The sequence below is a fragment of the Entelurus aequoreus genome, linkage group LG03, assembly GCF_033978785.1.
Source record: "Entelurus aequoreus isolate RoL-2023_Sb linkage group LG03, RoL_Eaeq_v1.1, whole genome shotgun sequence".
Classification (NCBI taxonomy): Eukaryota; Metazoa; Chordata; class Actinopteri; order Syngnathiformes; family Syngnathidae; genus Entelurus; species Entelurus aequoreus.
The window spans coordinates 61,413,770-61,426,230 of NC_084733.1; the positions used below are offsets into that span (position 1 = coordinate 61,413,770).

The following is a 12,461-nucleotide window of genomic DNA, read 5'->3' on the forward strand; positions in this document are numbered from 1 at the left end:
TCATAAACATCACCTTCAATAGGCAACAATCGTTGTGTGCACAAAGTTGCACAGCCGCTGTTGCATGTGACGTTGTTGTCATCCATCCTCTTGTTGCCATGACAACCAACACAACAAGAAGTGTTGCCAACAATTCCACAAACTAGAAACACAATACACTTTGGTTACCATTTGACACAACAACAACTTTCTTTTCATTGTGACAATGTACAAAAGTAACTAAACTACTGGTTACTCTCAATTGAACTAAGTTACTAGTTAATCTTCATTATATGTAACTCAGACACTAGTTACTCTCCATTAAATGTAACTAGGCTACTAATGACTGTCCATTATACGTCACATTTAGATACTAGTTACTCTCCATTATATGTAACTCAACTACTTGTTACTCTTCATTAAATGTAAATAGGCTACTAATTACTCTCCATTATATGTAACTCAGCTACTAGTCACTCTCTATTATATGTAACTGAGCTCCTAGTTCCTCTCCATTATATGTAATTCAGTAACTAGTTACTCTCCATTATATGTAACTCAAATCATCATCATCATCACAATCACTATCATCATCATCATCATCATCATCACAATCATCATCATCATCAACTGCATCACCAACCTCATCATCAAAATCACTATGATCATCATTATCACACTCATTATCATCATCACAATCACAATCACAATCATAATCATCACAATCACAATCACTATCATCATCATCATCATCACAATCATCACCATCCTCAGAATCACTATCATCATCGTCATCATCACAATCACTATCATGATCATCATTACAATCACTATCATGATCATCACAATCATCATCATCACATCATCACAATCACTTACATCATCATCATCATAATCACTATCATCATCATCACAATCACTATCATCATCATTATCACAATCATCATCATCATCACAATCACTATCATCATCATCATAATCATCATCATCACAATCACTATCATCATCACAATCATCATCATCATCACAATCACTGTCATCATCATCACAATCATCATCATCACCACAATCACAATCATCATCACAATCACTATCATCATCACAATCATCATCATCACAATTACTATCTTCATCACCCTCTTAATGAGAAGCACTATCATCATCATCACCATCCTCATCAGAATCACTATCATCATCATCATCATCAGAATCACTATCATCACCATCCTCATCATCAGAATCACTATCATCATCACCATCTTCATCATCAAAATCACTATTATCATTATCACAATCACTATCATCATCATCATCATCATCACCATCCTCATCATCATCTAAACGTGTTTAGTATTAGTATTGTAGCAACACGACTTGTTGCGTTGCTACTGCCCATCACATCTAATCAGTCAGTTATGGGTGCGTTTTTATGTATTATGGTAGTTATGATTGTAAGTGTGTGTGTGTGTGTGTGTGTGTGTGTGTGTGATTGCATGAGTGTGTGTGTGTGTGTGTGTGTGTGTGTGATGTACCTGCGACAAGTTGACTTTCCACAAGCGTCACTTTGTGGCAAGTTCCATTGACGTTTGTCACTTGCAGGTCACTTGTGGTATTGAAGACGGACATGATGGTCAACGCTTGCAACTGCTCATCACTTTCCAACAAAATGTCAGCAATGTAGACTTTGTCTAAAAAAACACCACATAGTAAGTACGCACACACACACGCACACACACACACACACACACACACACACACACTCTCTCTCTTATGGGGCAGAGTGTATGGAGAGAGTCTGGACAACTAAACAGGCGCCATGTTAGCTACCAAGGACGTGTGGGGCTGTGCCCGGATGCATGCAGTCGTTCTGACGTTAGTTTTCCTGACAAAATAAACTATTAATGAGACTATATATTTTTTTAAATATAGTCCAGCTCATAAACTTACAATGAGACATACTTTTTATCTCGTCAAAGTGTAATTTTGGGGCAGTTTTGCGGTCATATTTCAAGCACTGCGCTCTCTAACACGCTCCCAACAGCCAAATGTATGTCAGAAAATACACAACCACCAGAAATAAACATATTGAACTATGTTTGCCAAAATCCTCATCAACTTTGGACGAACAATTACACAGAAATGATGCGTTATATTTGCCCCGCTTATCCGGAATCGGGTCGCGGGGGCACAGCTCCAGCAGAGACCCCCAGACTTCCCTCTCCAGAGCAACATTAGCAACTTCCCCCTGGGGAATCCCGAAGCGTTCCCAGGCCAGAGAGGAGATGCAATCCCCCCATCTGGTCCTTGGCCTGCCACGGGGTCTCCTCCCAGTGGGACGTGCAGCGAGGACCCCCCTAGGGAGACGCTCGTGAGGCATCCGCACGAGATGCCCGAACCACCTAAGCTGGCTCCTTTCCAAGCGAAGGAGCAGCGGCTCTACTCAGAGTCTCTCTCTTGCCCTTACTTTTACTTTTTTAAATATTTTACATAATCAATGTATTGTTTGTAATCACTGCACTATATATGCCTGTACTTTTACTGTGTTAATATTTTACATAATCAATGTATAATGAGGAAGTGCAGTGTCGGCTTCAGACAGGCATCTAACATGGCGCCCTGGGGTCACATGTGGGCCGTTTGACCAATCATTGACCCCTTCTCTCTGTTTGTACACGACTTTGTCATGGCAGTTATGACAGCGACTTTTAGTTGCAACAGAATAATGTGTTCCTCCAAATTGTGGTCAAATGTAGCCCTCATCTGGTGGAAAGTGATATCTGCAGTCAAGTTGGTGTCTAGCCCAGACACTACTGTAATAAAATGTACTTTATGGATTGAAAGCTGAGTTTGAATGAGTTTTTGATTTGTTATTTTCAGTTTTAACATCAAATTTTACAATTGTTTAATTACAAGAGAATATAAAAACGCCAAACGCAGGAACACTAAATCATCAACAAGTTCCAAGAGTGCAAGACAAGCCGAAAGCAATAAAAAAATTGAAAAAATATGATAATAATAAAGACAAAAATAATAATAATAATTATAGTAATAACCAGTCATATTTGCATATACTGTATAATAATAGCATGTGTGATTTGAAGGAAGAGACAGTTTATTAGGGACACAATACATCAAAGTGTAGAAAATGAGAAAGTCAACGTCCTTAAACACAAATATTATGTTGTTTTCTAGTCATAATACTAGTCATAGCAATACTATTAGTGGTATTAGTTGTAGTAGTAAAAGTTAAAGTTAAAGTACCCATGATTGTCACACACACACTAGCCAATAGTGATACTAATAAGAGTAACAGTCGTAGTAGTAATACGATTAGTAATAGTAATACTAGTAATATGAGTAATAGCTAAAGAGTAACTGTAATACTAGTAATACTATTAAGAATAGCAATACTAGTAATACTATTTGCAAAAGTAACACTTGTAATTAGGGGTGTGGGAAAAAATCGATTCAAATTCGAATCGCGATTCTCACGTTGTGCGATTCAGAATCGATTCTCAGTTTTAAAAAATCGATTTTTTTATTTTTTATTAATTTTTTTAATTAATCAATCCAACAAAACAATACACAGCAATACCATAACAATGCAATTCAATTCCAAAACCAAACCCGACCCAGCAACACTCAGAACTGCAATAAAAAGAGCAATTGAGAGGAGACACAAACACGACACAAAACAAACCAAAAGTAGTGAAACAATAATGAATATTATCAACAACAGTATCAATATTAGTTACAATTTCAACATAGCAGTGATTAAAAATCCCTCATTGACATTATCATTAGATATTTATAAAAAAGAACAATAGTGTCACAGTGGCTTACACTTGCATCGCATCTCGTAAGCTTGACAACACACTGTGTCCAATATTTTCACAAAGATAAAATAAGTCATATTTTTGGTTCATTTAATAGTTAAAACAAATTTACATTATTGCAATCAGTTGATAAAACATTGTTCTTTACAATTATAAAAGCTTTTTACAAAAATCTTCTACTCTGCTTGCATGTCAGCAGACTGGGGTAGATCCTGCTGAAATCCTATGTATTGAATGAATAGAGAAACCTTTTGAATCGGGAAAAAAACAGTTTTTGAATCGAGAATCGTGTTGAATTAAAAAAAAATCGATTTTGAATCGATTCGTGACCCCAAAAATCGATATTGAATCGAATCGTGGGACACCCAAAGATTCACAGCCCTACTTGTAATCCTATTAGGAATAGTAATAGTACTAGTAAAATAAATACTCGTAATAGAATTAATAATAGGATTAGTAACAGTAATACAAACTATAGTAATATTTGTAATACTAGTAATAATAGTAGAACTAGTATTTGTAATAATATAATTTGTAATACTAGTAATACTAATATAACTAGTATTAGTAATAGTAATACTAATATCGGCAATAGTAGTAGTAGTGGTAATAGCACTAGTAATAGTAATACTAATAATAACATTAGTAATAGTAATTCTAGTAGAAGTAATAGGTGTAATAGTACTATTAGTAATAGTAATATCAGCAATAGTTTTAGTAGTAATAGTAATGCTAATAAAAGTATTAGTAATAGTAATACAAGAAATAGTGTTATGAGTAAAAGTTATACTAGTAATGGTAATACTACCAATAGTAATAGGATTAACAGTGATAGTAGTAATACTAATAAGAATGTAGGGCTGCAGCTAACGATTATTTTTCTATCGATTAATCTATAGATTATTTTTTTCGATTAATTGGTTAATCTATAGATTTTTTTTCTTCGATTAATCTATAGATTATTTTTCCTTTTACCGATTATTTTTTTATTCAAAATGAAGATGAAAAAATAAATGTAGGCCAGTTTTTTCAAAAGGCATGGCTTTTATTTACAAAAAAAAAGAAGTATGGCCACTCAGTCAACATTGACAAGAACATGACTAAATATTCTGTAACAATGTAAACATTTAAAACTTTTAACATTTAACAAAATTAAAAGTAGCTTATTTGCGTTTTAATGTGCAAATATAAAAGTCAACATCCAGTGCAAATCTTAATATTCTGCAATAGTATAAGCATTTCAAAAGTAAAATTATTGCTTATTTTGCTTTAAAATGTGCAAAAATAAAGATAAACATCCAATACAAAAAAGTGCAAAACGAAATATTCTGTAACAACAGTGTAAACATTTCAACAAAAGTGAAAGTATTGCTTATTTGCTAAAATGTGCAAAAATAAAGATAAACATCCAATACAAAAAAGTGCCAATCTAAATATTCTGGAGCACTGTAAACATTAAGTATTGCTTTTAAAATGTGCAAAATAAACATCCAGTCCAACACAGTACACAATAACCAATTCTACTCATTCCAATGAGTGACTAACAGTTGTAATGAAGAAAGGTTAGCATGTGTACATGCTCTGGTTCTTTTCTTGTTTACAATATTCCCAGCAGCTGAAAATAGGCGCTCAGAAGGGGACGATGTGGCTGGAACTGAGAGGTAATTAGCCTTCACCTCAAGCCAGGACTGCGAGTGAGCTGAGCTGCAGTTTAAGTTTCTAGAAGGTCAACAGGCTCATAGTGATGTTATTAGTAGTTGACTGGGAGGTGTTTATTATCATTTGGGGAGAGTCCGCTTCCTGATGCTCACCTGCTAAACACCTATCTGCTCGACGCTGAAGCGCTGACTACATGCGCTCTGAATACGCACTGCTGATTGGCTGGTAACGTTTTCAATATGCACTGCTGATTGGCTGATAATGCTTCGTGTGTACCAATCAGATGGTTGTGTGGGTGAGACAATGCTGCGTGCTGAGACAGAAGCATAAGGAGCAAAGCAGCTTGTTATTGTTAAGACTTTAGCAGCTAAAGTTAGCTTTAGCTTAGAAACTCGTTTGGTACACCCCCGTACCGAAACGGTTCAATACAAAACACGTACCGTTACACCCCTAGCAGATACAAATGACACATTCATGTTTTTGTGTAATGATGACAACGTATCCTCGCGCGGACGATTGACTAGTTGATGGTTTTCTTTTCAAACGTTCGTTCATAGCCGTTGTGCTGCTATGATAGGTCATTTCCGCTCGACACAGCGTGCATACAACAACATTATTAGGCCGTTTATTGAAATACTCCCACACTTTTGACGACTTTTGGCGTGATTTTTTTCCCTCGCTCGCACCGCTCGCATCGTCTGCTTTGATCGTCTGCTTTGCGCTTCGCCATGACGGTAGTGTGACGTAAATATGCGACGCGTCGACGCACAAAAACGGCGTCGACGTATTTACGTAACCAATGACGTCGACGAGTCGTTTCAGCCTTATAAGAATGATACAATTAATTAATTAGTAGTAGTAATACTAGTAATGTTGGTACATACCAGCAGCAAGAACCTGCAAAGAAAAGAAGAGAGAAGAAATTGAAAACATTAAATATTTTGACACAGATCGTTTACTGTATTAACAAATATTACTGTGCAGTTGTTGTATTCTTCCTACTGTAGTACTTTGTACACACTAGAAGAAAGAGTACCTGTGAATACTTGAAAGCTGCAATCAGGTACAGCAACACCGTGGCAAGCATTGTACTTCTTGACACAAAACAATACTTGGAAAATCTGCAAAAAAGGATATCTGAGTAATATTTGTGGTATCAAAATATTTGTGGGTAATATTTGTGGTGTAAAAATAATATTTGTGGTATTTTTAATACAGATTCAGGTTTAGGAAAATGAATTCCAAGAACCTATCACTGATCTGCATCTACTCAGAGGTATATATGAACTAAATGTTTGATGATTACAAGTCCTTGAGGGATTACAGTCACAAACTGAGGAGGTGTTTGTTCAGCCTCTTCTTAAAGGCCTACTGAAATTAATTTTTTTTATTTAAACGGGGATAGCAGATCCATTCTATGTGTCATACTTGATCATTTCGCGATATTGCCATATTTTTGCTGAAAGGATTTAGTATAGAACAACGACGATAAAGTTCGCAACTTTTGGTCTCTGATAAAAAAAAGCCTTGCCCCTACCGGAAGTAGCGTGACGTAGTCGGTTGTTCGCTTCCTCATATTTTCCTATTGTTTTCAACGCAGCTAGAGCGATTCGGACCGAGAAAGCGACGATTACCCCATTAATTTGAGCAAGGATGAAAGATTCGTGGATGAGGAACGTTAGAGTGACGGTCTAGAATGCAGTGCAAACATATCTTTTTTCGCTCTGACCGTAACTTAGGAACAAGCTGGCTCATTGGATTCAACACTCTCTCCTTTTTCTATTGTGGCTCACGGATTTGTATTTTAAACCACCTTGGATACTATATCCTCTTGAAAATGAGAGTCGAGAATGCGAAATGGACATTCACAGTGACTTTTATCTCCACGACAATACATCGGTGAAGCACTTTAGCTACGAGCTAACGTGATAGCATCATGCTTAACTGCATATAGAAACAAAAGAAATAAACCCCTGACTGGAAGGATAGATAGAAAATCAACAATACTATTAAACCATGGTCATGCAAATACACGGTTAATGCTTTCCAGGCTGGTGAAGGTTAACAATGCTGTTGCTAACGACGCCATTGAAGCTAACTTAGCAACCGGACCTCACAGAGCTATGCTAAAAACATTAGCTCTCCACCTACGCCAGCCAGCCCTCATCTGCTCATCAACACCCGTGCTCACCTGCGTTCCAGCGATCGACGGTGCGACGAAGGACTTCACCCGATCACAGATGCGGTCGGCGAGACGGAGGAAGTTAAGGTGAGTTTGCCGGCTAACGCGTCTGCTATCCATCTCCGTCTTCCTGGTTGTGTTGCTGTAGTCCGCTGCTAATACACCGATCCCACCTACAACTTTTTTCTTTGCAGTCTCCATTGTTCATTAAACAAATTACAAAAGATTCACCAACACAGATGTCCAGAATGCTGTGGGATTATGAAATGAAAACAGAGCTTTTTTGTATTGGATTCAATGGGTCCGAATACTTCCGTATCAACCGTTAACGTCACGCGCATATGTCATCATACATAGACGTTTTCAACCGGAAGTTTAGCGGGAAATTTAAAATTGCACTTTATAAATTAACCCGAACGTATTGGCATGTGTTGCAATGTTAAGATTTCATCATTGATATATAAACTATCAGACTGCGTGGTCGGTAGTAGTGGGTTTCAGTATTAAAAGCATGAATACTGCTTGATGTAATGTCTCCATCAACCACAGGGGGCAGGCTGTTCCATATTGTAATAGAGTGGCGAAAGCTCCTGTCGAGGCTTTTAGTGTTTGACTTTGGGATTTCCAGGGCATGGCTTGGTAGTACCCTCCAAGTGATACGACTGGAGATGTGGGCTGGGGGTCGCAGTGCTTTAAGGTCCGCAGGACAGCTGGGCGTGTGAAGTTGTTGCTTGCTGATGGCGAACTGCTGTAGGGAAAATTCCTCATCCACGCCAAAGATCTTTAGAGCCTTATTTTGGCTAGGCAGGAGTACTCTATAATGCTCCTGACCTGGCTCTTGCAGATGTTGGCTTTGCCTTTAGGGTCAAGCTTGTTGGCCAGCTTGCATAGCGCTCCGAGACGTTGACCAGCACGTTTGCAGATGTTGGACAGGTGGCTGGTCCACGTTAGTTTGGAGTCAATACAAAGACTCAGAACCTCTATCTGCTCACAGAGTCCGATGTTAGTGGGCCCCGAAGAATAGATCTGGGCAGGATGGATTCCTCTTCCTGGACAGGATTTGTGGGTAATATATGTGGTATAGAAATCTTTGTGGGTAATATTTGTGGTATAGAAATATTTGTGGTAATATTTGTGGTATAAAAAAATGTATGTGTAATATTTATGGTAAATACATATTTTTGGTAGTATTTGTGGTATAGAAATATTTTGGTAATATTTGTGGTATAAAAATGTTAGTGGTAATATTTGTGGTATAAAATATATTTGTGGGTAATATTTGTGGTATACAAATATTTGGGGTAATATTTGTGGTATAAAATATTTGTGGGTGATATTTGTGGAATAGAAATATTTGTGGTATAGAAATATTTGTGGGTAATATTTGTGGTATAGATATATGTGTAGGAAATATTTGTGGTATAGAAATATATGTGGGTAATATTTGTGGTATACAAATATTTGTGGGTAATATTTGTGGTATAGAAGTATTTGTGGTATATAAATATTTGTGGGTAATATTTGTGGTATAGAAATATTTGTGGGTAATATATGTGGTATAAAAATGGTTGTGGGTAAGATTTGTGGTAGAGAAATATTTGTGGGTAATATTTGTGGTATATCAATTTTTGTGTGTAATACTTGTGGTATACAAAAATTTGCGGTATAAAATATTTGTGGTAATACTTGCGATATAAAAATAATTGTGGTAATATTTGTGGTATAGAAACATTTGGCCTAATATTTGTGGTGTAGGAACATTTGGCGTAATATTTGTGGTATAGAAACATTTGGCGTATTATTTGTGGTGTAGAAATATTTGTGGGTAATATGTGTGGTATAAAAATATGTGTGGGTAATATTTGAGGTATAGAAATAATTGTGGTATAAAAATATTTGTGGGTAATCATGGTATAGAAGTATTTGTGGTATACAAACATTTGTGGTAATATTTGGGGTATAAAATATTTGTGGTAATATTTATGGTATATAAATCATTGTGGTAATATTTGAGGTATAAAGATATTTGTGGGTAATATTTGTGGTATAGAAATACCTTTGGTATAATTTTATGGTATAAAAATGTTTGTGGTAATATTTGTGGGATAAAAATATCTGTGGATAATAATGGTGGTATAGAAATAATTGTGGTAATATTTGTGATATAGAAACATTTGCCATAATATTAGTGGTATAGAAACATTTGTGGGTAATATTTGTGATATAGATATATTTGTGGGTAATAATTGGGGTTAATAATTGTGGGTAATATCTGTGGTATAAAAATACTTGTGGGTACTATTTATGGTATACAAATATTTGTGGTATAAAAATACTTGTGGGTAAGATTTGTGGTATAAAAATATTTGTGGTATAAAAATACGTGTGGGTGAGATCTGTGGTATAAAAATGTGTGGGTTATATTCGTGGTATAGAAATACTTGTGGTAATATTTATGGTATATAAAAATTTGTGGGTAATATTTGTGGCATAGAAACTTTTGTGGGTAAAATTTGTGGCATAGAAATATTTGTTGGTAATATTTGTGTAATATAAATATTTGTTGGTAATATTTGTGTTGTATAAATATTTGTGGTATTGAAATATGTGTGGTACAGAAATATTTGTGGCATACAAATATTTGTGGGTAATATTTGTGGTATATAAATATTTCTGGGAAATATTTGTGGCATAGAAATATTTGAGGGTAATATTTGTGGTGTATAAATATTTGTGGGTAATATTTGTAGCATAGAAATATTTGTGGGTAATATTTGTGGCATATACATATTTGTGGGTAATATTTGTGGTATAGCAATATTTGTGTGTAATATTTGTCATCTAAAAATATATGTGGGTAATATTAGTGGTATATAAATATTTTGGTAAAATTTGTGGTATAAAAATGTTTGTGGTAATATTTGTGGTAAGAAATATTTTTTGTAATATTTATGGTATAAAAGTATTTGTGGGTAATATTTGTGGTATAAAAAATATGGGTGATATTTGTGTTATAGAAATACTTGCAATATTTGTGGTATAAAAATATTTGTGGGTAACATTTGTGGTATAGAAATATTTATGTGTAATGATTATGGTAAAAAAATATTTTTGGGAGTATTTGTGGTATAGAAATATTTTGGTAATATTTGTGGTATAAAAATGTTAGTGGCAATATTTGTTGTATACAATGTTTGTGGTAATATTTGTGGTATAAAATATATTTGTGGGGAATATTTGTGGTATACAATTATTTTAGGTAATATTTGTTTTAGAAAAGGACAAGTGCAGTGTTTTGACTGTACTCCAACGATATCAATCTTCAATCCCTTTTGACTATTTTGTGTACAAGTATACAGTCGTCTGTGTGTCTAAAAACTACATTGTGAAATCTTTTAAGTTGCCTTTTAGTCTACCGAGTCTTCTGATGGCAGTGCGTCAAAGAAAAGGCAAGGGAAATTGGAAAAAGGGGCAAATCCTCCAAGATATAAGTGGTTGCTCAAATGCTTGGACCATGATCAAGGAAGAAGAGAAGAAGGCTTGAAGGTTGTCATCCATCTTGTTTTTCACTTACCTGCTTGCAGATGAGAGGCGGAACCAGGAGACTCACCTGCAGCCACTTTGCAATTAGGCCTTTTAGGGAGGAGTTTATTAGCACATCAATATTTTTAATGTAAGCTTTTTTTTTAATAATTGCGACTAATAAGCAATCAATCAATGCAACACAACTGTTGTGTACTTATATGTAACAAAATGAGGATGACTGCAACACAACATGCAACAAACCAAGTAACACAACAAGTAACACAACAAGTAAGACAGCAAGTAACCCAACAAGTAAGACAACAAGTAACACGAGTAAAACAACACAAAAGTAACACAACAAGTAAGACAACAACACAACAAATAACAACGAACAACACAACACGTAACACAAAAGCACAACAAACAACATAGCAACACAAAAACTAACACACCATAGCAACACAGCAAGTAAGACAACAATTACGACAACAAACAACACAACAAGAAAGACAACAAAACAAAACTACAAGTAACACAACAAACAAGTAACACAAGAAACAAGTAACACAACGAACAACACAAGTAACACAACGCAGCAACACCAAAAGTAACAACATAGCCACACAAAAAGTAAGAACACGTAACACAACAAGTAAGACAACACAACAAGTAAAAAAACAAAAAACAACAACACAACAAGTAACAACAATTAAGCTGATGTGTTGTACTATTGATGCGTATGAAAGTAAGACAACAAACACAGAAGTAACACAACAAGTAAGACAACAAGTAACAACAAGTAAGACAACAAACAATAGCAAGTAAGATAACACAACGAGTAACAACGAACAACACAAGTAACCCAATAACACAACAAACAACATAGCAACACAAAAAGTAACACAGCACAGCAACACAACAAGTAAGACAAGTAACACAACAAGTAAGACAAACAACACAACAAGTAAGACAACAAACAACACTACAAGTAACACAACAAGTAAGGCAACAAGTAACACACGTAATACAACAAACAACAAAACAAGTAACACAACAACACAACAAACAACACAGCAACACAAAATGTAACAAGTAACACAATAAGTAAGACAACAAACAACACAACAGGTAAGACAACACAACAAGTAACACAACAAAAAAAAGTAACAACAACACAAGTAACAACAACACAAGTAACGCAACACAGCAACACAAGAAGTAATACAACAAACAACATAACTTGTGAGATCATCAACACAACAATCAACACAACAAGTAAC

The 12,461-nt window shown here is 35.4% G+C and overlaps 1 protein-coding gene across 6 annotated transcripts in view; it reads right to left on the reverse strand.

Annotated features, from left to right (window-relative positions):
• The window catches only part of adgrf3b (adhesion G protein-coupled receptor F3b), an 83,852-nt gene that overhangs the window by 35,208 nt on the left and 36,183 nt on the right, over positions 1-12,461 (reverse strand). For 4 of the 6 annotated variants that reach the window (XM_062042361.1, XM_062042360.1, XM_062042358.1 and 1 more), the window contains 4 exons: positions 6,511-6,595; positions 6,359-6,371; positions 1,512-1,667; positions 14-142 (listed from right to left, as the gene is read on the reverse strand). In XM_062042361.1, the coding sequence (XP_061898345.1) occupies positions 14-142; positions 1,512-1,667; positions 6,359-6,371; positions 6,511-6,561 (349 nt within the window). In that variant the 5' untranslated portion in view covers positions 6,562-6,595. The remainder of the gene's footprint in view (positions 1-13; positions 143-1,511; positions 1,668-6,358; positions 6,372-6,510; positions 6,596-12,461) is intronic. The other 2 variants (XM_062042359.1, XM_062042362.1) reach the window with 2 other exon arrangements.